The sequence below is a fragment of the Corvus kubaryi genome, unplaced genomic scaffold (genome assembly GCF_017639235.1).
Source record: "Corvus kubaryi isolate FWS band 111438036 unplaced genomic scaffold, C.kubaryi_AGA036_p1.0 37301, whole genome shotgun sequence".
NCBI lineage: Eukaryota > Metazoa > Chordata > Aves > Passeriformes > Corvidae > Corvus > Corvus kubaryi.
In genome coordinates this window covers 466415-489722 of record NW_024581094.1, presented here as the reverse complement: position 1 = coordinate 489722, position 23308 = coordinate 466415, and the positions used below count along the sequence as shown (strand labels likewise).

Here is a 23308-nt window from a genome sequence, read left to right as displayed (position 1 = left end):
GCAGGGCGAGGGGCGAAACGTCGGCCGCAGAGCGCCGGGCGGGGTTGGGTCGGCGAGGAGGCTCTGCGCCCCCGGGCAGGCACTCACCGACCGGACCCGGGCCCGGCGCTCCCGCCGCGGGGTGAGAAGCGCAGCCCCCTCGCCCCCCCACCTCTGCACCGGACGCGGCCAGCGAAGGGGCTCGAACCCGTATGGAATAACCCGTTACCGACCTCCCCTTCCCGGCTGAGGCCGCTCCCCCGCCCCCAACCGCAGCCCCGGCACGGCCGACGCAGTCGGTTAGGCAGAGTCAGACAAACAGCAGCCGGTAACAGGGTCCCTGACGAGGTACGTTCTTGGCTGCACAAACGTGATCAGAACCGGGTCTATGGCTTAGGAAAAATAATGGGGCCGCTCGGTGGGCAGAGTGGGGGTGGCTCTCCCTGGGGTTTGCTGGTTTGTTCACGGGACCGCGGCAGGTGCGAGCTCCTCAGTCACTGGCGGTCTGGGCTGCTGTCCCCCGTCCGGTTCCCACTGCTGGGCTCTGCCTGCACAAGGCTGGAGGTAGCAAGGTGTGCCCAGGGGACACACCACCGCCCTGGCAGCCCTGCTCCACCTCCTCCTTCCTCCAGGAAAACTGCCGGGGGATGTGCAGCCTCAGCCCTGCCCACGGGAACGCACTGGAGCAGCACAGGGGTTTCTAGCAAAGTGTTAGTTGGCTGTTAACAAAGGCTGTTAGTTCAGAAAAGCAACACAAGAGCAGGGGCTACACGTGGATGTTCTTGCGGGTGGTCTGGTGGTCACAGCAGGTGTCTTATTGCCATTGGGCTCTTACAAAACAGCATCACAAGGAGCTGGAGCCGAGGGAGCAGCCAGTGCAAGGAAAACATTGCGGCTGCACAACATCCACAATGGAGCAAGGGGCTTGGTTCCACCTGGAGTTGGATATTGCTGGGAGAGAAGACTTGGATTTGTGCACATATGAGGAGCGAGGAACAGCTGTCTGAGACAGAACAGCACTGAGTCCCAGACACCACGTCTGAGGGGCTCTGTCCTGTTCCCCTGGTTACACATCAGTGCCAGAATTCAGTGCACAATTGTCCCTGGTGATGCTGTCAGTCCCACTGGACTTGAGAGCTGCAGACACCAGATTTATTGTCTTAGAGAAAGTTTGGAGCAGGTATCCTGTCAGACAGCGCAGGGTGATTGTGGAGCTATCCCATCAATGCCTCTTCCCTACAGATTGCCAGCGTCCTTTATTTTAAAATCCAAGCGAGGCTACAGAGTCACAAGTCACAGTGGTGTACCCAGCCAGGACTGGCTGTCACATCACTCAGACTCACGGGAGACAATTGAGAGAACTGTGCAAGGCTTTTCCTTCTAGGATTCCCTCCATGATGCGCAATACAAAACCAGAGGGAAGTGACAGGATGGCTTACTGGCCCCGGGAGCCAGTGGGATCCAGCTGGTTCAGCTCAGACTGATCCAGCAGTTCAAAGTCATCCCCTTCGGCGTCAGTGTCCAAGTCCGAACTGGCCGCTCTGAGGTGAGTCTTTGCCCCTCTCTGGGGATTGGTGCTGCGTGAGGAGCCTGCCTGAGGGGCTCCTGACAGTGCCAGCTGGATCATACCCCTGGTGACAAAGCCAGTGATGTTGTTGGTGAGATTCTGCACTGATGGCAGTGTGCCAAATTCCTCCTGCTCGTATGGGAGCTGCAGATCCTCTGTCCCTTGTGGGCGGTATGCCAGGCTCGGGATCCCAATGCTGGTGTCATCTTCATCATCTATGCCGATTGCTTCTGGGTTTATGGAGGGGAAGTCAGGGAGATCCCTGGCAAAAGATTCTTCTGGGTCACTGTGACCATCCAAGTCTGGAAGAGGAGAAAGTGCTTTAATTGCCAGCACCCACCCAGCACCCACAGGCCCAGGCAGGAGCTGGGCCAGCACCTCCCCTGGACGGACTGTTGGGAGCTCACAGACCACACTGTCTTCAACCTCTCCCTCCCTCCCATCCCAACTGTTCATATCCCATTGACCTCCCAGCTCACTCACAAGGAATCCCAGTGCTGAACCAGCCACCTGCTAGAGGGGAGCACCCGAACCCCCAACTGCGCTGCACCCGCACCCACAGCCAGGCTGGCAGAGCTGGATCTGCCTTTGCAGAGCTGCTGCCATCGCTCCACTCAAGCACCACATGAATGAAGGAGGAAGCTTCAGTTCTGAACAAAACAGGCAGTTGCAGCTCATTTCCAGCAGCAAGGCCGACATCAAACAGCCAGACTTCAATGACGGGAGGTAACACATCCTCCCTCCGACCCATCGCGCTGGTGCCTGCTTGGTATTCCACACCTTCCAGAAGCTGCCTGTTTCCTCTCACCTTCTGATCCCTCTGTCAGGGGAGTCTGGCCCCTTGAAAGGTTAAACATCCCATTTTCAGTATAGGAAACCTCAGCATCTGAATGCTCTGAGTCAGAGATGGTCAGTTCCTTGGCGACCATGGAGTCATCCAGCTTTGAAATAAAAGATAAAATTGAAAATATCAGCACTAGAAAGCTTATCCCCATGCCTCAAGACAAAACAGATGATAGAGTGGCCTCCAGCTAAACCTGGTCCTCACAGGAGACTGGTACCTGAGTCTCATTCACATTTACTGTGCAGTCTAGGAGACTGCAGCTGGCACAAGCAGCTTTGGACATTCTTTAGTGGGACAGAATGGGAAAGACCTATCTGAAAGGATAGTGCCCTCATCTGCTCTCCCATCACTCTCAGCTACACTGTGCTGACACACAGCCAGATGCTGCATGTCCCCACAGCGTGGTTTGTTCTTTCCAGCTGAGCTCTTCCCTCTCCCCGAGGGTCGGTTACCTTGGGGCAGAATGCAGCCAGCTCCTCTTCGCTGTCACTCCCGTCGTCCGTGGCCTCCTGACCAAGGGCCCGGCCACGCACTGTTAGAAACCAGACACAAAGCTGTTACTGCTGCTGGGACAAGGCTCTGCAGAACCAGAAAACCCCAAACTGAATGTAACAGAGCAGAGCCAGCTCTGTTCCACAGCAGAGCCGTGATCATTTCTGACTGCGGCTGTAGCAGGTTTCTTGCTGAGATGAACATGTTTAGAACTCCCTCGCACAGAACCTTTCCTTTTTCCATAATAGAGAACACACAGTTCTGGCAGCCAAGAACTGGAGCAGCTCAGTGCTGTGAAAAGCCCACAGCAGCTGCTTCCTAGGAGATGGCTGCAGAGGCAGAGCTGCCTCTCTCTCTTCCCAAGGCAGTTCCAAGAATTTGCCATGCCAGACATGCAGCCCAACCGCCCACAAAGGTGGGGGCTTCTGTTCATAGCCCGTTTCAGGTACCAAAGATCAAGGTTTGAAACCCTGGGGCCAGAAACAGCACAGAACTCACGTTGCCTCTCCCGCTGCCTCGCTATCATGTATCCCCGGACGCTGAAATCCAGCCGCTGCAGCAGCGGCTCCAGCCGCAGGTACATGCGCTGCCCCAGCCTGTGGTACACGGCGAGGGGCCACAGCAGGACGAAGAGCACTGCAGTGAGTGGGAATGCGGGTTAGAAGGTTGTTCAGGATGGTGCTTGGCAAACATCCTGCCCGTTTTGTGATGCAGCACAAACACACAGAGCACGGCAGATCTGAGCACTGAGGGCAGTGCTGTGGGAGGCCGTTAGAACTGGTGCCATCACCTCTGCCAGTTTAACAAAATTGAGAGGCCAACCTGTTAGTGCTCAGATCTGTAGTTACCAAGCACTCAAAACATGTTCTCTCCAGAGCAGACTTTGAGTCCTGGTAAAGAACCACCACATTCCTGGCAGAATGTATTATTTTAAATTTTAAAGCCATTCACACAAGCTTTCCTCTTGAGCCCCATTCCTTGGACATTTGGCACCCACTCATCTCTTTTCACATGGAAGTCTGTATTGGCACAGAGATTTACTTACACAGCAAGTATGAGAGCAAGAGCCCAGGGATATACCGGCCCAGGACAGCCAGGAAAGTGAACACTCCACACACTAGAAGGCAAAACTGAACATGGGAGACAGTGAGTTTCCAGGGTTAAGCAGTAGGTTCACTCACTTCTTGACCATCTCAGTCTCTGCAAATTCTGGGTCAAGTCATCGTTCCAAGGAGGGTGAAGCCTTCACAGCATCCTACCATGTGCTCCAGCATGGGCACAGACACAGGCACATCTGCCCTCAGAGCCACAGGCAGCCAAGGCCTCCTGCCTGAGGGCAAGAGGAGCTTCCTAAAGCAGGGACACCAAAAGCAAGGAAGAGGCTAAACAAGAGAGCTCTTCAAGGTGAAGAGGACAAGGACAGTATCACTGTGCTACAGGTTTCTCTTTCCATGAACTCAATAAAATAAAGAAAAAGCTTGACACACTTTCTCAAGCTGCTAAAACCCAGTGAGGAGACAAGTTTGACGGGCACTTGAAAAGCCAGAAACCTACAGAAGGAGCAGCCACACTCTCACTTCAGTGGTGCAATCCACACACTAACGTTCACTTTCTCCTCCCTCCTCCACAACCTGGTTATTCTGACTGTGCTTTCCATTCTTCCCCACCACCTAATAGGCACAGTGTTGTGGGAGACATCCCATGGCAACCTCCCATCCAGGAACGTGTTCAGCCAGTGCTGGATGCCAGCACAGGAGGATCCTCGTGGTCAGCAGAGGCTCCACACCAAACAGGTTATTTCTGAAGTCTCTATGTTCTTACCTTGCCAGGACTTTGCCTCTTGAAAACGAAGAGATTACTTAAGAAGTTGGTCCCAGCCACCCATCCTTCAGCCAAATGATGACAGAGCTCCGGCACTCCGAGCAGCCGAGGGTGGACGTATCCCCAGCTGCAGTGAAGGCAGAATTTGGGAACAGATATTGCTGCATCAGTGTGAGTGTTGAAGACCCTTGTTACAAATACTTGTCTCAGTGCTTCCTTCTGTTCCCAGCCCAGCATGGAGCTCTAGAGATGAGGGTCACCGGCCCTCCAAGCAGTGGCCTGCCCAAAGCAGTTCATCTACAGCCCGTAGCAGCCTCTACAGCATCCCCGTGCTCCCACAGCAGCTGAAGAGCAGGAATTTCAGTCAAGAGCCTGGACTAGTTTCCATACTGCTGGAGGGAGTGTGCAGTGCAGAGGCAAATCAAGTGAATCCATTTACTTTTTCTGTGTTTATCTGGTCAACTGCAGCCTCTAAGTGTTCAGCATGAGGTCTAGAAGCAGCCTTGCACCTCACCTCATATACTCAGTTACTCGAGAGGCCTTGAATTGGTCAGTTTTGTTAGTGCTGCTTAACTGCTAGTCACGAGTACCTGAAGGTTAGAAAGAGCAATTCCTTTTGTGCTTGGGCCTCTTAAAAAAATGAATAAAGACAATTGTCCTTTGGCACCAGCTCAGGTGATTTAATCAGGAGCTGACATCCAGCAGAGCCTGGCAGTGGTGGCAGGAAGGTGTGCCCAGAGAGGCAGGTGTGAGCAGTGAGGCAACACCTCAAAGTTTCTCAACCCATTATTAATGCTGCAGTCAGATCATAACTATGCAGGAACAACTGCTGGAACAAGCCTGTTAAATATTCCCTATCAAGTCTCAGAAGACTTCATTAATTCCCACAGAAATGCTGTTTTCCTCCTACTGGAGGCCCATACAAGAGGAATTGCTCTTAAGGCAGGGGGCAGGGAATCGAGCACATGTATCTGGAGGCTGGTGTGAAGGCAAAGTATAATAAAAATGGCTTGGGCAAGTTAAAAACTTCTCACAACCACCTGACTGCATCTGGGTCTCCATCTGCCCTCCACAGAGCAGCTCCCAGCTCCCTCCTCCCTTCTCCCCCTCCTCCTCACCCGAAGGAGCCATCATCCCAAGCATGTGCAGGTAACAACACAGTATCACAGCAAAGTATCACAGCAGAGGAGTCAATTAGTTTCCTACCTCTCATTGTCTAATTCATCAGGTCTTGCCACTAAAACATTAAGAACAGACACTACATTAGTTGCAAGGAATTCGCCATGGGAACGCTTAGCTCTTGGGATTTAAGTAAAGCTTTAATGAGCTGGGGAACACCTGGATAAGACATTAACTGTAATTACAGGATGGAGATGCATCACTCCATAACAAAATCTTGAGTGTGTACGTGTGACAGTACAGGACTGCAAGAGTCTTCCTGTTGCTCCTCGGTGTTTGTTGGACACTAGAGGCTGCCCACTTCCCTCTCCCCAACTCCTGCACACACCAGCTGGGCAGCAGGAACAGCTTGCAGACTGGAGGCATCAGGGATTTAAGTCTTTTGATACTTTCTCACCCAGGCTGGGACTTGAAAGGGACGTACCAGCCACCCTGAGAGATCGAATCAGAGGGATGAGGGAGTTGGACAGACACTGTCTCCTAAGAAGGAGCCTGAGCCAAGCTTTGAAACCGAGGAAAGCTTTAATGTCTTCCCAGGAACTACAGAGAACATGGATTGAAGCAGAAAGCTGGGAGCCGAACTTGCTGGTTAGTCAGGGAACCAGCCCTGGGAACATGCAGACCCTCACACTGCTCCAAACTAACCTGTCCATGCGAAGCCAAGGGACCCCGAGCTGCTCGGAATGGGGGTGTTCATCAGTGTATTAATGTCACAAAGGAGGGACACAACTGCTTTGGTTACTGAAAGCTGAAAACTAACTTCATTAACAGCTGTTCAGATGCCTCTTCTCCCAAAGAAATCTCTGATCAACAGCAAGGCTGGGACTTGTCTTCATCCTAAACTGGATTATTATGGATTCTGAGGAGGAATCCAGATGAGTTCCACATATGCTTCAATTTCTCTGGTACTGAATGCTCAGAAAGTGAATCACTGTCTCAAACCTGCACTAGGTCACGTACACCCTGTGGTTCAGGATTACAAGACAAATACCAGTGTCACAAGCACAAAAAGGACTTATGTTTACACAGGTTAGAATTTTCCAGCTCTGGAACGAGCATGCCTGCAGTACTCTTGCCAGCTTCTAGACCCTTAAAGCAAAAGGCTCAGGTTTTAACAATTTAACTGCAGGCGGTGCAGAGCCTGTACTTGTGGGGCTGGAAACAGGGCTTGATTTGCTGCTATGAGCTCAAAAACTTACCGCCAATTTCTGGCCAGATTTTGTGCTTCCACTGGTCTAGACACACTACTACTATGAGGGTAAGTGCAATCAGGAACAGCAAACGAAGGGAAGTCAGAGCAAAGAACCTGTGGGGAAGAAACCAACGAGTCGGTGCTGGCCAGATCTGTGTGAGACACGAAGAGGTAACACAAACCAACCTAAAACCAGCCGCTCAGAGAGAAAACTCAGCACCTACTACTGAGTCAACACACACCATGCCCCGAGGGCAGCTGCCGGGTGACCCTGGTCTACTCGTGTAAATTCTCCCGGGCCGGCCCTGCTGTACAGCTCCTGTCCCAGGCAAGCTGCCCTCCCTCCACTGGCACACAGCAGGCTGAGTTTTCCCAGCTACTGTGATGCTCTCAGGTACACGGAGAGCACGCGGACGGGGCTGCAGCAGACCCAGCGCTCCCAGGTCCCTCCTGCCCGGAGCGGGACACGGACCAAACCCGCGGCCCCTGACGGACCCGGGGGCAGCTCCCCCAAACCCCCACCCCCGCAGCCCTGGCGATAGGGGCTCGGCGGGGCCGCTGCGCCGCCCGCCCTGCGCGGCCCGTTCCCAGTCCCGGTGCCGGTGCCGGTCCCAGCCTCGCCGCTCACCAGAACAGGCCGTGCACCGCCGCCCAGCACAGCGCGCTGCGGCCCGGTCGCTCCCACACCAGCGCGGCCTGCACGGCGCCTAGCAGTGGCTCGTAGGGCCCGAGGCGGCAGCGCAGTGCCGCGCTCAGCGCCTGCACCCGCCGCTGCCGCTCGCCGGGCCCGGGCCCAAGCCTGGACCCCGCCGCCGCCATCGCTCCCTCACGGCGTCAACATCCGCCCGCCCGCCGCGCGCGCGCGCCCGCCGCAGGCATGGCGGCCCCCGCCACCGACCGCAACTCCGTCCTGGGCGCCGCCATCTTGGCGCAGGCGCATCCTGCACCCCCTGCCGGGACGCACGCGCGTTGCTAGGGCGCCGTCACGGGCGGAGGTGCGCGGCGCTGCCCCGGAAGTGAGCAGTGCGCAGGCGCGCTGCCGTTGGCGCCGGCGGGAGACGCGGCGGTACCGGAGTCGGGCGGGGCGGCGGAGCGGAGCGGAGCCTCGGCCGCGATGCCGCGGGAGATCATCACCCTGCAGCTGGGCCAGTGCGGCAACCAGAGTGAGCGCGCCACGCCCCGTGGCGGGCCCGGAGGAGCGTGCACCGGGCGGGGTCGGGATGCTGAGGGGGGGGGGGGGCTAGTTAGCGGGGCCTGGCGGGACGGACAGGGCGGGGCTTCAGGCGAGTGGGGCGGGGCCTGTGGACCGGGGCGCTCCGGGCCCTGCCCCCGTCCCGGTTGCGGCCCCGGTCCCGCTGCCCGGCCTGTCTGACCGCGCCTTCCCGCAGTCGGGTTCGAGTTCTGGAAGCAGCTCTGCGCCGAGCACGGCATCAGCCCCGAGGGCATCGTGGAAGAGTTCGCCACTGAGGGCACCGACCGCAAGGACGTCTTCTTTTACCAGGTACCGGCGGCCCCAGGCCGTGGAGCGGGCACACCGCGCTAGGTGTGCTTCCCTAGTCCCTGCGGGGCTCCGTGCCCGGGCAGGTGCAGCCGGGCTGTGTGTGCCCATGCAGCCCTCCCCACAGCCCTGTGCACAGCCCTCCCCACAGCCCTGTACACAGCCCTCCCCACAGCCCTCCCCACAGCCCTCTCCACAGCCCTCCCCACAGCCCTGTGCACAGCCCTCCCCACAGCCCTCCCCACAGCCCTCCCCACAGCCCTGTGCACAGCCCTCCCCACAGCCCTGTGCACAGCCCTCCCCACAGCCCTCTCCACAGCCCTCTCCACAGCCCTCCCCACAGCCTTCCCCACAGCCCTCCCCACAGCCTTCCCCACAGCCCTCCCCACAGCCCTGTGCACAGCCCTCCCCACAGCCCCCGCAGGCACAGCGACGGCTGGTCGGGCGCTGACCGTGCAGACGGGAGCCGAGGCTCAGCCCGGGCTCCTGTTTATAGCCTGCTCCGGGCTCCCGCCTGCGCTCCCGGTCTGTTAGTGGAGCGTTGTGGAGGCGGAGCAGAGGCACGCGGCTGTGGCTGCCATAGATAGTGTCTTATGTAAGCACGAAGAGTCCCCTGCTCCCACGCTGGGAGTGCTCTGGGACACAGAGATGCTGCACTGAGGCTGGGCTGCACAGGACCAGCCTGTCTGCCTCCCTCCTTCCCCTCAACAGCCTGGCCATGTGGGGCTCACCTGCAGCCAGGGGGTAGCTCACACCCTCGCAGTGGAAGTGGCACCGAGCTGCAGCAGCATCGAGATCCTCTTGCTCTCGTTGTAGGCAGATGATGAGCACTACATCCCCCGGGCTGTGCTGCTGGACCTGGAGCCCCGCGTCATCCACTCCATCCTCAACTCCCCTTATGCCAACCTTTACAACCCAGAAAACATCTACCTGTCCGAGCACGGAGGGGGAGCTGGGAACAACTGGGCCAGTGGCTTCTCGCAGGTACCAGCTCTAGTGCTGCTGGGTGAGACACAGGGCAGCTCATCAGGCCTGGGGCTTTGTCCTGGCTCCCTCATGTCAGCTCAGTCCCAGTGTCTGAAGAACACCTCGTCAGTGGCAGGGACTGATGCTGGGTGCCCTGTGGCACCCTGGGCACAGGACCAAACTGCCAGTCTGGCTTGACTTCACACTGAGCTTGAGCAGCTCTTCTGTGTGTTCTGTTGGAAAGGAACAAAACCAGTCCTGATCTCTCTTGCAGGGAGAAAAGATTCATGAAGATATTTTTGACATAATAGACAGAGAGGCTGATGGGAGTGACAGTTTGGAAGTAAGTAAACAAGGGATTTGGATCTGGTGGCTCTGCCTGGTGTTTTCCCAGCCAGGTTGCTCTTTGTAATGTTGAGCTCAGCACTGTAATGGGCACAGACTTGCTCAGTGTGCTTGTGGGACTGAGCACAGAACATGTAGAGAGGGGATCTAGGGACAGGAGGTCTGTCTATCCCCACTCCACCTGCCAGCCTGCCCCAGAAGTTCTTTCACTGTTTGCTTGTGGGGCATTTTTCTTTACACTGTCCATGTGAACCTGTACCCTGTGTGCAGACAGACAGGGCTGCTGGGTGTTGATGTCAGGCTGTCACGTGGCAGCAGCAGAAGGGAGAGCGTCACCAAAACAAGCTGGCAGGAGATTCAAGCGCCTGTTGTGGGAGCTGAGCAGGTGGGAGCTGCCCTGGTGTCAGACAGTGGGAGCTTGGGAGCTCAGTGACTCTAGAAGGAGGGAGGGGTGTGGAGGACCCAGGAAAGGGCTGAGAACGTGCACCTCCATTTCCTGTGATGGACTGGACCCTGGAGGTGACATTGGAGCTATTCCAAATCCTTTTCTGGATGGGAGGAATCCTGAATGTTCCCGAGCAGCTGTTGCACTTTGCGGGGTGTGCAGAGATGTAGATCCCACTGTGTGGGCAGGCGTGGCCTGCTAGGCCTGGGGGAGCTGGGGTCAGTCTCTGCTGCATCCCTGCTCCCAGCTGACACAGGGAGCTCTGTCCCTGTCTGGCAGGACTCTGCTGGAGGTTATGGAGGTGACACATTGTCTGCCTGCTCTGGGGCTGAGCTTCACCTTCAGCACCTGCCTTCTGCTTCCTTCCAGGGGTTTGTGCTTTGCCACTCCATTGCTGGTGGAACAGGCTCTGGGCTGGGCTCGTACCTCCTGGAGAGACTCAATGACAGGTGAGCACAGCCCTGTCCCCACACCACAGTGCCTGGCCTGACCTGGGCAGCCTGCCCAGAGCGGGAGCTGGAGAGCGCTGACTCAGAGCCACCACCCCCACCCAAACACTGCCTTGTGCAATCCCTGGCATGCTGCCTGCGGAGGGACGGCTCCTGATATGCCTGGGGACTTCAGAGGCTCTGAAACTGAACTTGTTCTGTCCAAGCTCTGTCTTCCTTTGGCCGTTCTTATCAGGCAGCTGCCTGCGAAAACCCTGATAGTTCAGGGGAGGGTGGGAGGCTCTGGCTGAAGGCTGTGGGCTGCCATCCTGGCCTGTTCCAACTTGCATCTTCTTGAAAAGACTTGTGAGCAGCTGCTTAATCAGCCTGTGGATGGCTCAGCCTCCCTGTAGCTCCTCTGGCAGCCAGCTCCTGGGCTGCTGGGGTAGGCATTGCTGGGACACATTCTCTCCCTCCCTGGGAGCCACTCTGGCTGCAGCTCTGGTGACTCACTCTGTCCTGAGCCCTGGAGACTGCTAAGGCAGCTTGTGGAAGGGGAGAGTGCAGCTTGATGGTGTTAACCCTTGAGATGCTGTACTTCTCACCAGGTATCCCAAGAAACTGGTGGAGACCTACTCAGTGTTCCCAAACCAGGATGAGATGAGTGATGTTGTAGTCCAGCCATACAACTCTCTGCTGACACTGAAGAGGCTGACTCAGAACGCTGACTGCGTGGTAAGAGGCCCATGGTGCAGCCAGCCCCGAGGAGACAGCCCTGTCCCCACAGCTCAGAACTGCAGCCCATCCTGGGGGCAGCCCTGTGGCAGCGCCCATGAGCCCCAGGTGCAGCAATGAGCACGCCTGGAACAGAAGGGCCAAGCAGCTGTGGCCCCAGGGACCCTCATTGGTGCTAACCCCTGCAGAGCTGCCTGGCATTTCTGCCTTGGATCCAGCACATCTTCCCAAGGTAGTGAGGGCTGGCTGTGCTTCCTGTGTGTAGCTGTGCTGCACCCTCTGCCTGCACTCAATCCCTGTGTCATTTGCAGCACCCACAACATCCGCAGCCGGGCAGCACCTTGAACCTGCACCGGGGCCTTCGGTCAGGTCTGACCGAGACGCTGCTCATCCCCCACAGCTGATCCCTGCATGTGGCAGTGGAGGAGCAGTTGCACCAGAGCTGCTGGAACTGACACTGCTGTGCAGCGCTGGCCCAGGGGCAGAGCTCTTTGGGAGAGCACGGGGAGCACAGCCAGGAGGGAGGGAAGACGTTCCATTGACGGTGTCGGTTACGTGCCACAGATGAGTCAGCTTGTGGTTTCGAGTGTCTGCCACTTGTGCAGAGGGCTCCACTCAGGGCCTGTGCTGGACCACCAGTGCCCTGGGACACATGGCCAGGACTGTCCTTCCTCAGCTGCCTCAGGGGCCCTTCACAGAGCCAGGTTTCTGTTGCAGGTGGTTCTGGACAACACAGCCTTGAATCGGATCGCGACAGACCGGCTGCACATTCAGAACCCGTCGTTCTCGCAGATCAACCAGCTGGTGAGAAGGGCTTCCTTCAGGAGAAGCCAGCATGGGGTTTCCCTGCTGTGTTCAGTTCAGTCTGAACCTGTTTCATGGGCTGGGCTCAGGGGTGGGCAGCCTGGAGCTGTGAGCGAGGCTGCTGTGCCCTTCCAGGCGTCCCAGCTTCCCTTGGCATGTCTGCAGGAGGCAGGTTTTGACACGCTCTGCGACCCTCTGCTGACCCTGCCCTCTCCCCTAGGTCTCCACCATCATGTCTGCCAGCACCACCACGCTCAGGTATCCTGGGTACATGAACAACGACCTCATCGGGCTGATCGCCTCACTGATCCCCACGCCCCGGCTGCACTTCCTCATGACGGGGTACACGCCACTCACCACCGACCAGTCGGTAAGGCAGCCCCAGGCACTCCTTCCCATCCCCAAGGGCAGAGAAGCTGCCACGCTCACCTTGCAGCATCTTTCAGCCCCGTCCCGGTGTGAGCTGTCACTGCATGTCCCAAATCCCAGGCCCATGTGCTCACACCACCTGACGGCTGCGTGTGCAGTGAATCAGACGTGAGCAGGCAGTTGTGCTTGTGCCAGGCTACCTGCTGCATGCATCAGGGCAGCTGTCAAGATCATCGGGGTCAGGACTGGCAAAAGCCACCCTTAGCAGTGATCAGAGCAAGGCCAGGAGAGTGGCCCTGCCCCCCCGTGAGCCATCGGCTTGGGCAATTTGGGTCCAAACACTAGTGCTCATTGTCACTGATGGTGGGTGCCATGTGTCAGCCCCTTCCTGAAGCTCAGTCTGTGCCTGAGAGGGTATTTGCCATCCCTCAGCATTTCAGATGATGCTGCTTGCGTTTGGCTTGACCCTAGCTAGTGCCCCCCAGTTCCCCCATGCCAGTGGGGCAGTTCTGTTTTGGGAGGTGTTCACCTGCACTGGCCCACCACGGTTCAGCAGGAACTAACAGCTGCTCTTCTCCTCTCCCTGTGTGCATTTCCTCAGGATGTTTCTCAGAGAAGCAAATCTGAAAAACTGCTGGCTCTGAAAAGGGTATCCGTGTGTGATCTGTCCTCCAAGGGAGGAGTGTGGGCAGGGCTCAGCCAGTGGCTCAACCAGAGCAGGAGGGGGCTGCCACGTCACCCAGCTGACCCTGGCTGTGGCCCCCCTGGCCAGTAGCAGCTGGGCCAAGCCCCAACAGCACTCGGGGAGGGCAGTGGCCAGGCTGCCCATGGCTCAGAGCTGGGCAAGGCGGGGAGGGGATGCAGTGGGGAACAACCCCTTTCCTGTTGAACCCCCACTGCTCCCTGCCTGGCAGTGGGACAGGACCCATGTTTGACAGCAACATTAAACGGGTCCCTGTCCCTCTGTTCTCAGCTGAGCTTCACCCCCAGCCCCTGCTGTGCTGCAGGGGGGGCCAGACAGCCCCCAGGCTGGAGCCTCCACTCTGTTTCTCGGCCTGGCTGTGCCTGTTGTCCGGTGTTGAGATTTTCCTATCCTGCATGTGCCTTTGCATGTGGCTTCATCCCCGGGGTCAGGGCATCTCTGTCCAGCTGCCCCCTGCTCCTGGCAGCAGGAGAGCAGGGAGCAGCACGCCTGCTCCCTCTGACCCCTCGCTGGCCTGTGCAGGTGGCCAGTGTGAGGAAAACCACAGTCCTGGATGTGATGAGAAGGTTGCTGCAGCCTAAAAACGTGATGGTGTCCACAGGGCGAGACAGGCAGACCAACCACTGCTACATCGCCATCCTCAACATCATCCAGGGGGAGGTGGATCCTACACAGGTGAGTTCCCACGGCTGCTCAGGTACTGATGGCCATGGCATGGCCCAGGGAGGAACATGGTCACTGTCCGTGCAGGGATCCTGGGGTGGAACTAGGCAGTACCTGAGAGCTGGCCTCAGATTGCTCCTGTTTGGGCTCTGACCTCATGGAAAGGCTGCAGTCCTGCTGAAATCCACCTTCCCGTGGCTGTGCCTCCTGTGAGGAGCACCTCCTGGGTCTGCTGCAGCCAAGAGCCAAGCTGTTTGTCCCTCACCCTGCTCCCCCTCACCATTCTCATCCTACCAGGTTCACAAGAGTCTGCAGCGGATCCGGGAGAGGAAGTTGGCAAACTTCATCCCCTGGGGCCCTGCCAGCATCCAGGTGGCTTTGTCCCGCAAGTCCCCTTACCTGCCGTCTGCTCACCGCGTCAGCGGGCTCATGATGGCAAACCACACCAACATCTCCTCGGTGAGTGCCTTCCCTCGCCTTGCCGGGCCCTGCAGCCCCGGACCTCGTGTCTCTTCAGTCTGGGCTTGTCACGAAGCCAGGGCATACCTTGACAGGGATGGGGTGGGTGGCTCCCAGCAGGGCTCTGGGCTGGTCCAGAGTCCCATCAGTCCTGCTGACCAAGGTGCCCTTCTCTTGGGAAGGGTCCCTGGGGAGCTCTGACCCCCCTGACCCTGCGCTGCTCTCCAGCTCTTCGAGCGGACGTGCCGGCAGTACGACAAACTGCGCAAGCGGGAGGCCTTCCTGGAGCAGTTCCGCAAGGAGGACATCTTCAAGGACAACTTCGACGAGCTGGACAACTCCCGGGAGATCGTGCAGCAGCTGATCGATGAGTATCATGCAGCCACACGCCCTGACTACATCTCCTGGGGCACGCAGGAACAGTGAGTGCCCTGCCAGGAGACAGGAAGGTCCCATGGCCACCCCTACGCACGCCGGCAGGGCTCATCTCTGCCGTGCCCACATTTATCACCCCCCAGCGCTGCCTGGCGCGGCAGAGCCCTCATGCCGGCCGCACACTCGCGGTGCTCCCCTGCGGAAGGCCCTCTGCGGGGAGCAGCACTGCGCCTGCAGCTCCTCGGTGGGGGACAGCCCCCAGCCCACTGTGTGCCCTGGCCCAGGACAGGACTGGGGCAGCTGCGCCCTATGCTGGGAGGGAACCTCTGCCAGTGGGAGCAACAGTTGCTGTGAGGAGGAGGAGAGTGACCCTGAGGCTGGGAACAGGCCTGGCCCCCTGAGTTGGGTGCACATGACCCCCGTGGCCAAAGGCTCCATGTGGCTGAGCTAGTCCTTGCCCTGGGCAGGAGCCTTGTTCCTCCTTGGCCAGATCAGGCCTGGGGCACGGGCTGTATCTATATTTTTGTAGGTTATTTTGCTTTAATAAAGGCTGTTCCTGCACTGATGCTGCCTGCATGACTCCAGATGGAACAGCCAGGCTCCAGGGAAGCCAGCTGCAGAGACTGGGGCTGGTGCTGGCCTTGTCTGGTCGGCCAGCCAGCCCCATTGCACGGGAGCGCCGCGACCACTGCTCACCAGCACGTCCTGGGGTGTGCAGGGACAGCTCTGCCCTGGCTGGCAGTGCCATGGGGCCCAGGCAGCACTGGGCAACTGCTGCAGCAGAGCCAGAAATACTGGCAGGACCTGCTGGCACGGCTGACCAGGGCCGGGAGCGGCACCGCCCTGCCTGCAGAGCACACGGCACCCACATGGATATTCTGCAGGAGTGAGGCCCCGTGCAGGGATGGACCATGAAAGGCTGGGGGTGCCCTCAGCACTCAGGATCTGAGGCAGGGGACAGCAACACCAGGGAGGACATGGGCTTGAGGCCATACAGTGTCAGGGGATATGGACACAGCAGCTCTAGGCCTGACCTGTGGGAGCTGGGCTGGGGAGAAGGGGCAGTGCTGGCGCCATCCCAAGCTCAGGCAGCCCAAGGTGAAAATGAGCATTTTCCTCTTGCTCTTTGGGGCACAAAGCAGGAGACTAAAAATACAGCCACCATGGCAGCATGGGCTCCCATGCCCTCTTTGGCAGCAGCCCCCGTGGCTGAGGCAGTTCCCCCCGCCGGGGCAGCCAGTGCCAGGGGCTGCCGGGGAGCTGGAGCTGCCTGTGCTCTTGGTGAAATGCCAAAGGTCGCCTGGCAATGACCAGAGGGACACGCTGTGCTGCTCCTCCCCGCTGCCTGTCCCAGGCCCCGCTGCCCTTGCTGCTCCAGGGAGCTGACTGTCCCAGCCTCCTGCTGTCAACCCACGCTCCAGGACAGGAGGCCCAGCCTTTCCTTTGTGCATTTATTTAGAAAAACAACCAACCAACCCCCCCATCCCAAGACAGAACCAACAAACTCTACAGAGGCAACACTGAGGGGCCAAGCCCCAGCCGTACCAGCTGCTGCTCCACCAGCCACCCCTGTGACATAAGCCTGGCCACAGGGCCACCGCAGAGCCCAGCCACTCATCTAGGAGGAGCCCACGGGTCCCCGGGGCAGCTTGGCCAAAAGCTGCCCGCAGCTTTCCAGAAGGGGTGGGTCCAGAGGACGGACAGACAGATGATGGCACAGCACTACCGCCTGGTACCCTCTGCTCTAGGCAAAGCCCTCGGGGCACGAGCAGAGTGGCCAGGCAACACAAGTGCTGGAGGCAAAGGCACCAGGGTATAGGGGACAGGGACAGGCCTGGGGGCAGCGTGGGGGGACCGCAGCGGGGCGGCCCCACTGCCCACCAGGGAAAGTGCTGGGAGACGTGGGGCGCGCAGGCGTCTCAAAATAAATTAAGGGAATAGCCAGAAAGGCAATGGCAGTGGGGGGAGCATGACCCCCTGGCCCCCTGCTCTGCGGAGCAGCTGGGGGCCAGCACAGACCTGCCACTTGCTGCTGGGCTGGCTGCCCTCTCACGCTAGCCATCAGAGCACCTGCATGGCCACACCAGCTGCTGGGCTAGCTGTGGGAGGAACCCACTGGTGGCTGGTGCTGCCAGGGCCCGGCCCCAGGGCAGAGCCCCTGCGGCAGCACAGTGGGCTCCGAGGTGGGGGGACTGGTGGGAGGCTCCTGGCGCCGGGGCAGCCGCTGGGCACCCGCAGAGGCGAGGTACGTGTTGAGGAGCTGGGCGATCTCATTCACCTGCAGGTAGAAGGGGCATAAGGGGTCAGTCCGGGGCACCTTTGCTGAGAGGGGGAGGGTGGAGGGACGGTAGCCCCTTACCTGGGAGGTCTCAAAGAGCAGGTCTCGATCCTCCACAGAGAGGCGGAAGGTGCTGCTGTCAGAGGCACCGAAGGAGGAGATGCGGCCATAGCAGAAGCTGTCCAAGGGCTCGGGCTCTCCCGGCTTGTAGAGCGAGACGGCCTTGGCCCCGATGCCCAGCCACAGGCGCTGGGGCCCAGAGCCCACCGGGCTCTGCGAGGAGAGGGGTGTCAGGGTTGCCCACTGCCAGGGCTGCCCCTGCCCCACACCCAGCCGGGGCCTCACCGCATGCAGGTCGACATCGAAGAGTGTGGAGCCGAAGCCAGGCCACTCCCGCACCAAGGCCACGTAGGCGGCCATGGCCTCGGGCCGGCCCATGCCCTGCAGCAGCTTCCACTTCTCCACAATGGCAGCCATGGTGCTGGCCCCCTCCTCACGCAGGCGGCCCCGCAGGCGCTGGTCCCGCTCCGCCCGTTGCTTGGCCAGCGCCTGACCCCAGAGCCCGCTGGCCAGCAGCCCTGCGCGCAGCCGGGCCCCCCGGCACTTGCTGGGGGGCCGGTGGGGCAGGGGCGGCAACCGGGCATGCAGCACATGGGGCGGGAAGAGCTCCTCCAGGCGCGGGAAGGGTGCGTGGGTGGAGAAGTCACTGTTGAGACTCTGCAGGCGCAGGGCCGCCAGTGTCTGCAGCGTCTCCTCTGATGTGGGCACGTAGCCCCGCAGCACCATCTCGTGCGCCTGTGAGAGAGCAGGGTGAGCCGGCACGGCATGGCCACCACGGCACAGCACAGCACCCCAGTGTGCCGCTCACCTGCTCAAAGAGGAGGGCAAACTCCAGGCTGTCCCGTGGGACGTTGTCCGTATCCAGGAAGCCGTAGTGCTTGAAGCAGAGCCGGCACGGTGGGTCTTGCTCCCGGTCCTCTCCAGCCAGGCTGCAGCAGACAGGACCGGCTCCATCAGCTTGTGGACATGCCCCACATTGTGTGTCCCGCCCACCCGTGGCTCCCCCAGCCCCTCTCCTCCATAGGCAGCAGAATAGGACATTTACTTTTCAAACCTGGTGAGGACATCAGCCAGCAGTGTGGCACTGCCCACTGGCTGCTCCCGTCGCCGGGACTGCTCGTAGAGCGCAAAGAGGTTGGGGCTCTGGGACAGCCCCAGGCGTGACACAAGCTCCTGGGCCACCTGGGCGAGACAAAGGCAACCGATGGTGACCACGTGTCCCTGGCCACGGCACTCAGGGCTGCAAAGGGACACAGACAGGTCATGGTGGGCAAAGGCAGACAGCCCCTGGCCCCTCCACCATGGCTCAGCTAGGAGAGACCCTGCTCACCTGCTGTGGCACACTGCCCACCCAGCCCTCAGCGCCAAAATGTCCCCAGCCCCCTGCCTGGCACAGCTGTAACCCCTCACCTCCTCGGCTGTGGTGTGGGAACTGATGGCCACACTGCAGGCGGGCGCCCCAGGGCAGTGCACTGTGCAGATCATCTCTTGCCGCTGCATCAGCACCAGGATCTCCTCCAGAGAGGGCACGCACTCCCTCCCCTTCGTCTTTCCCAGCGCCTCCCGGATGAAGCAGGCGTACTTGGCCATCTCTGAGGCAGGGAAACGGTTCTCTGTCCTGCAAGAAATGCCAGGAGGGTGAGGGTGGCACTGATCTGAGAGGCACCAGGCACCTGGCGAGCTCCCTGATGGCAGCTGGCACCCTGGCACTCACCTGTCCAGGTGGAAGCGCAGGAAGCGCAGGACAGGCGGGGAGGGCAGGAAGGTGCAGCTCATGCAGGTGAGGAGCTGCCAGTAGTGCAGGTCGCCCTGCCCGCCCGGCGCCGGCGGCTCCGTAGTCTGCTTCACCAGCTGGCAGTAGATCTCATCCACCAGCGGCGGCAGGTCCAGGCAGGTCTGCAGGACACCCTGCATCAGCGGCACTGGGTCCCGCTCTGACTCCAGCTGCTGCAGCGAGTTGAAGAGCTTCACAGCCTCGTCGCGCAGCGTGGTGTAGCTGCGGGGGCCAGGGGCTGTGGGATGGGATGAGGGTTAACAGCCCCGTGGTCCTCCCCAGGACCCCCAGCCAGCAGCTGGGCACTGTCCTCACACCCAGAGCCAGCCAGGCCCCAGTCCAGTGCCTGCCTGCCCCGCAGAGCAGCCAGCCCAGTCATCGGTGCCACCAGCCTGGAGTGTAGGACCCAGCTCCGTGCCCCCCACCGCCCCTCACCGCTTTGGTCCAGGCTGCCATAGGGGAAGGGCAGCAGGGGAGCGTAGAGGGGGCCACTGGTGTAGCGCAGGATGGGGTTGCAGCAATAGATCTGCTTCAGAATCTCAGGGCTGTCTCTGTGCTCCTGTGGGGGCAAAGCAACGGCAGCAGCTGCAGAGGGCTCACCTGGCTGAGTGCCTGGCACAGACCCCCACCGCCACCCTGGGGCATGCAAGGCCCCAAACATTCATCCCAGTGCTGCCTACGGCTGCAGCCATGGGCAGCCCGGTGCCATGGGCTCACCTCCACATCACGAATGAGCAGCTGGGTGGGCGTTTGGACAGGCGCTTTGCTGTCAATGACCTTCTGCACGGCGCACACCCAGCGCACAGCCTCGTTCAGGTGCTCCGTGTACAGGCGGTAGCAATGCTTCCTGCCAAACACCGTCACACTCCAGTAGCCTGCGAGGGACAGACTCACTCAGCCCCTGTCCACCAGCATCCCAGCCAGGCCAGCTCAGCGCCCCAGGGCTCAGCACAGCCTCTCCTCTGGGCGAAAGGGGCCCTAAGGGCTGGGAGGGTAACACAGGGCACAAGGGGCTGGGAAGATGTGGCCCAGCCAAGGGGTGTGGGCACCTCACCAGTCTCCTTGTAGAGCTGCTTGTCCGGCCAGAGCACAGAGCAGAGGCTGGTGAGCACAAGGGAGCCCAGCCTCCTGGCCCCCTTCTCGTTGCTGCTGTAGTAGTCCAGGGAGTCAGGTGTTAGCACAAACCAGTACTTCCGAGGACGGATCCAGGGGGTCTTCATGCAGCCCCGCATCTCCCGCTGCAGCCAGCCTGGAAAGGGGAACCCTCAGCCCCACTGACGGCACCACCCGCCCCACGGGCTTCTCGGCACAGGGAAGGGTCTGTGCAGGTCTGACCGTCCCTCTGGGATGGGATCAGCCACAGCTGGGGCACAATCCCACCTTTCACAAGAGCATCAGGGTCATCCTCCACTGGCCCTGGGCCCTTCTCCACGATGAGGCTGCGCATCTCCTCCGCAACAAGCAGGGACCTGAGGGCAACACGGGGCTAAGCTCAGCTGCCTGTGGGTGTCTCCCACAGCCCCTGAGCAGGGAGCTGGCCTCGGGGCTGGGGTGAGCTAGGTCCCAAGGGGCTCTGGGCACCCCACAGCCCTGCGGTGGGAACACGGCAGAGTCGCTGGGTGCAAATGACCCCGGCTAAAAATAAGCTGTTTGCAGTCTTGGCCCTGCCAAGGAATTCGGAAAATGAACAACCAGGAAGGAATGTTGGCAGCAGCGTCAGTACTGTGAGTACAGGGAACGAGCAGGCCCCCGTGCCCCAGCACCCTGTCTTCCTCAGCACTGACCGCTGCAGGGCACAGCCTCTGCTGATGGACACAGCCTGGCAGAACCTCCTGGTACAGGAGGAGTCATGCACAGCCCCATCAGCTAAGCCTGCAGCAGTCAAGCTATCTGGCATGGCAGAGGGATGGAGATATGCCTGAGGATGCGCCAGGCATGGGGACAAGCAGAGCAGTCCCGGCTCTGCCACTCCCTGCTCTACCCGACAGAGCAGCACAGCCTGGTGCTAGCTCTGTGTGCAGGACAGTTCGGCACATGCCAGCACCAGGGCAACCTCCCACAACATGCCAGTCCCCAGCTCCTACAGCACCACACAAGGGACACAATGCAAACTGGAGGCAGCAGATCACTCACCGCTCTGAGCCGCTGCTGCTGCGGGTGGGCTGGCTCAGGCTCACCTCCAGGGATCCCTGGGGAGGAAGGAGACATCTCAGCCCCACAATCATTAGCTGGCACCCTCGCCATCACCCCATTACTGTATGCCTCCTCGTCAACCCAGCTCTGGGCCCAGAGAGACAGGCTCCCATCCTGCTGCCATGGGGCAGAAGAGCCCTGGCACCCGCAAGGCCACGGCAGGAGCCACGGCTGCAGCTGGGGCACCCCGGGTGCGGGGGCAGCCGGCAGGAGCGCTGGCCATGTGTCCTCAGCTGACCCGGCTGGCTGAATACCGTGCAGAATTGCACAAGGTCAGTGCTGAGTAATACGCTTACGGCACAAAGTCCCATTGTAATGGGGCCGCTGACTTCCTGCCCGCGGCGGTGGGACGCAGCACTGGGAAGTCCCTGGCCCTGCAGTAGGACAGGGTCAGTTCCTCCTCACGCAGCACAACTTGACATGGACAGTGCTGCTCACGTGATAACCCTGGCACACATGCTGGGACACGAGGCAGAGCCCAGGCACAGGCAGGCACCGGGTCGGGCAGGGCGCCCAGCAGAGTGGGGTGCGGGGACATGGAAGCACCGGCAATGCTGTCCTGGGAGATGCACGGCAGCTCCTGCCAGCTGCAGCCCAACAGGGCAGCCAGAGGCATGACAGGCCAGAGCACGCAACGCCAAGAAAAAGAGACAGATGCTAAAAATAGTGACAGGGAGGGGGGAGCCGCTGCAGGTATGGTTGTGCTGTGGGGCAGGGCCGGGCACCACTGACCTGTGGCATTAAGGGCACCTGTCACATAGTGCTGGTACCCGTGCACAGGGCCAGCACCTCCAGACACTGTCCCACTGCCGAGACTGGGGAGGGCCTCACATGCTCGTCAGGGCTGCAGGCATGGAGGCAGTGCCCAGTTTCTCATGGGCAGTCCAGAGGAGGCAGCGGTGGCAGCCGGCTCCTTCTCAGGGATATAAATAAACAGGAGAGGAGCTGTGGTGGCAGGGCCAGGGTAGCTGCTCCCATGTTCCCACGAAGGGGTAGTCGACGCTGTGGGTTTCCAAGGACCCCCCTGGCCACAGCAAAAGGCTCTCAGGGGAGCTGGCGTCACCAGCCGCCCACGCCAGCCCGGAGCCAGTGTGGCCCACGGGATGCGGGAAGCCCAAAGACGGTTCCTGACATAATTGTGCCCTTGGCACTGCCACCAATTCCCAGAGGGCCCAGCTCCAGCCCTGTCACTGTCCCCACTTCCCACCGTCCCAGGGGGCTGGCACTGCTGGGAAAGGGGACCTGATGCTACGGGATTGACAGCGTAGGGGGCTCAGGTTGCCTCCAGCCCTGCGCAGCCAGGGCCGTGCTGCAGCCCCCACAGTGGGCAGGGGAGACGGGCCACAGCAAGCGGGACCAGGCTGTCACCACCCACTGAGTCCGGGCTGGGACTCGGCCCCACGGCCCTCGGTGCCGGAGACCGCCGGGACAGCCAGGAGGCCCCCGGGAGCCGGGGTTCCCCCCGCACCCCGCGCTATCAGCCGTCGCAAAAGCAGCCTGGCCAGAGGAAGCACCGGTTTCCGCCACTCCGTTTCCCTCCAGAGAGGAAGCAGCCGGAGAGGGGAGATCCAGGCCCGCTCTCCGCGCCCGGCACGTGCTCCCGGGACAGTCCCGGCCCGCTCCGGCGGGGCAGTCCGGGGCCCCTCCGCGCACCGGGCCGCCGCGGGTCCGGCACGGTAGCCCCGCGGCCCCTGTCCTAAGGAGCGGGCAGCGCGGGCCGAAGCAGGCAGGAGCAGGCAGAGCCCGGCTCCGGCTGCACCCAGCCGGCAGCGGCTCCCGCGACGGCCGGCCCTGCCCCGCGGGCCCGGGACCTCCGCGCCCGCCCGGAGGCTTCCCTGAGCTGCAGCTCTCCCGCACCCGCCGGAACGACCCACCCCGGAGCGGGACCGCCCGGGCAGCGGCGTCTGTGCTCGTCCCGGTGGCTGTCCCAGAGCCGGTGCCGGCCCCACCTGGTCTCCCTGGGCGCGGAGCTCGAAGGACGCCTCCTCCTCCTCTTCGGCCTCGCCGTCCGCTTCCCGCTCCGCCTCGCCGTAGTCCCGCCGCAGCAGCGTGAAGCCCCGTCGACAGCACAGCAACCACCACAGCCCGCCCGGGAACGGCATCGCCCCGCCGACACCGACGGGACGGCACCAGGACGCG

At 60.6% G+C, this 23308-nt stretch overlaps 3 protein-coding genes across 5 annotated transcripts in view; 1 reads left to right on the top strand and 2 right to left on the bottom strand.

The window, feature by feature from the left end:
* Positions 1-308: 308 nt before the first annotated feature.
* On the bottom strand, positions 309-7908 carry RETREG3 (reticulophagy regulator family member 3). The gene is made up of 9 exons (XM_042027835.1): positions 7703-7908; positions 7082-7188; positions 5910-5940; positions 4704-4830; positions 3928-4012; positions 3381-3518; positions 2843-2922; positions 2355-2487; positions 309-1848 (listed from the first exon to the last, which is right to left on the bottom strand). The coding sequence occupies exons 1-9, from the start codon at positions 7891-7893 to the stop codon at positions 1415-1417; spliced, it is 1326 nt and encodes a 441-aa protein (XP_041883769.1). The 5' UTR covers positions 7894-7908; the 3' UTR covers positions 309-1414.
* Positions 7909-8100: 192 nt separating this feature from the next.
* TUBG1 (tubulin gamma 1) lies at positions 8101-15429 on the top strand. Its single transcript, XM_042027834.1, has 11 exons — positions 8101-8237; positions 8463-8575; positions 9389-9556; positions 9813-9881; positions 10698-10777; positions 11365-11491; positions 12209-12295; positions 12516-12665; positions 13890-14042; positions 14328-14489; positions 14718-15429. Exons 1-11 carry the CDS (start codon positions 8189-8191, stop codon positions 14913-14915), a joined length of 1356 nt encoding a protein of 451 aa, XP_041883768.1. The 5' UTR covers positions 8101-8188; the 3' UTR covers positions 14916-15429.
* Positions 15430-16301: 872 nt separating this feature from the next.
* PLEKHH3 (pleckstrin homology, MyTH4 and FERM domain containing H3) overlaps positions 16302-23308 on the bottom strand; it is a 12168-nt gene continuing 5161 nt past the window's right edge. Inside the window, exons 2-14 of one of the 3 annotated variants that reach the window (XM_042027832.1) lie at positions 23119-23308; positions 21110-21165; positions 20357-20445; positions 20031-20225; positions 19694-19851; positions 19412-19535; positions 18917-19214; positions 18613-18820; positions 18248-18384; positions 18011-18131; positions 17488-17937; positions 17224-17415; positions 16302-17142 (exon numbers count right to left, since the gene is read on the bottom strand). The exon at positions 23119-23308 is cut by the window's right edge and continues 1 nt beyond it. In XM_042027832.1, coding sequence (XP_041883766.1) covers positions 16960-17142; positions 17224-17415; positions 17488-17937; positions 18011-18131; positions 18248-18384; positions 18613-18820; positions 18917-19214; positions 19412-19535; positions 19694-19851; positions 20031-20225; positions 20357-20445; positions 21110-21165; positions 23119-23271 — 2364 coding nt within the window. In that variant the 5' untranslated portion in view covers positions 23272-23308 and the 3' untranslated portion in view covers positions 16302-16959. Of the gene's footprint in view, positions 17143-17223; positions 17938-18010; positions 18132-18247; positions 18385-18612; positions 18821-18916; positions 19215-19411; positions 19536-19693; positions 19852-20030; positions 20226-20356; positions 20446-21109; positions 21166-23118 lie in introns of all 3 variants that reach the window. The other 2 variants (XM_042027830.1, XM_042027831.1) reach the window with 2 other exon arrangements.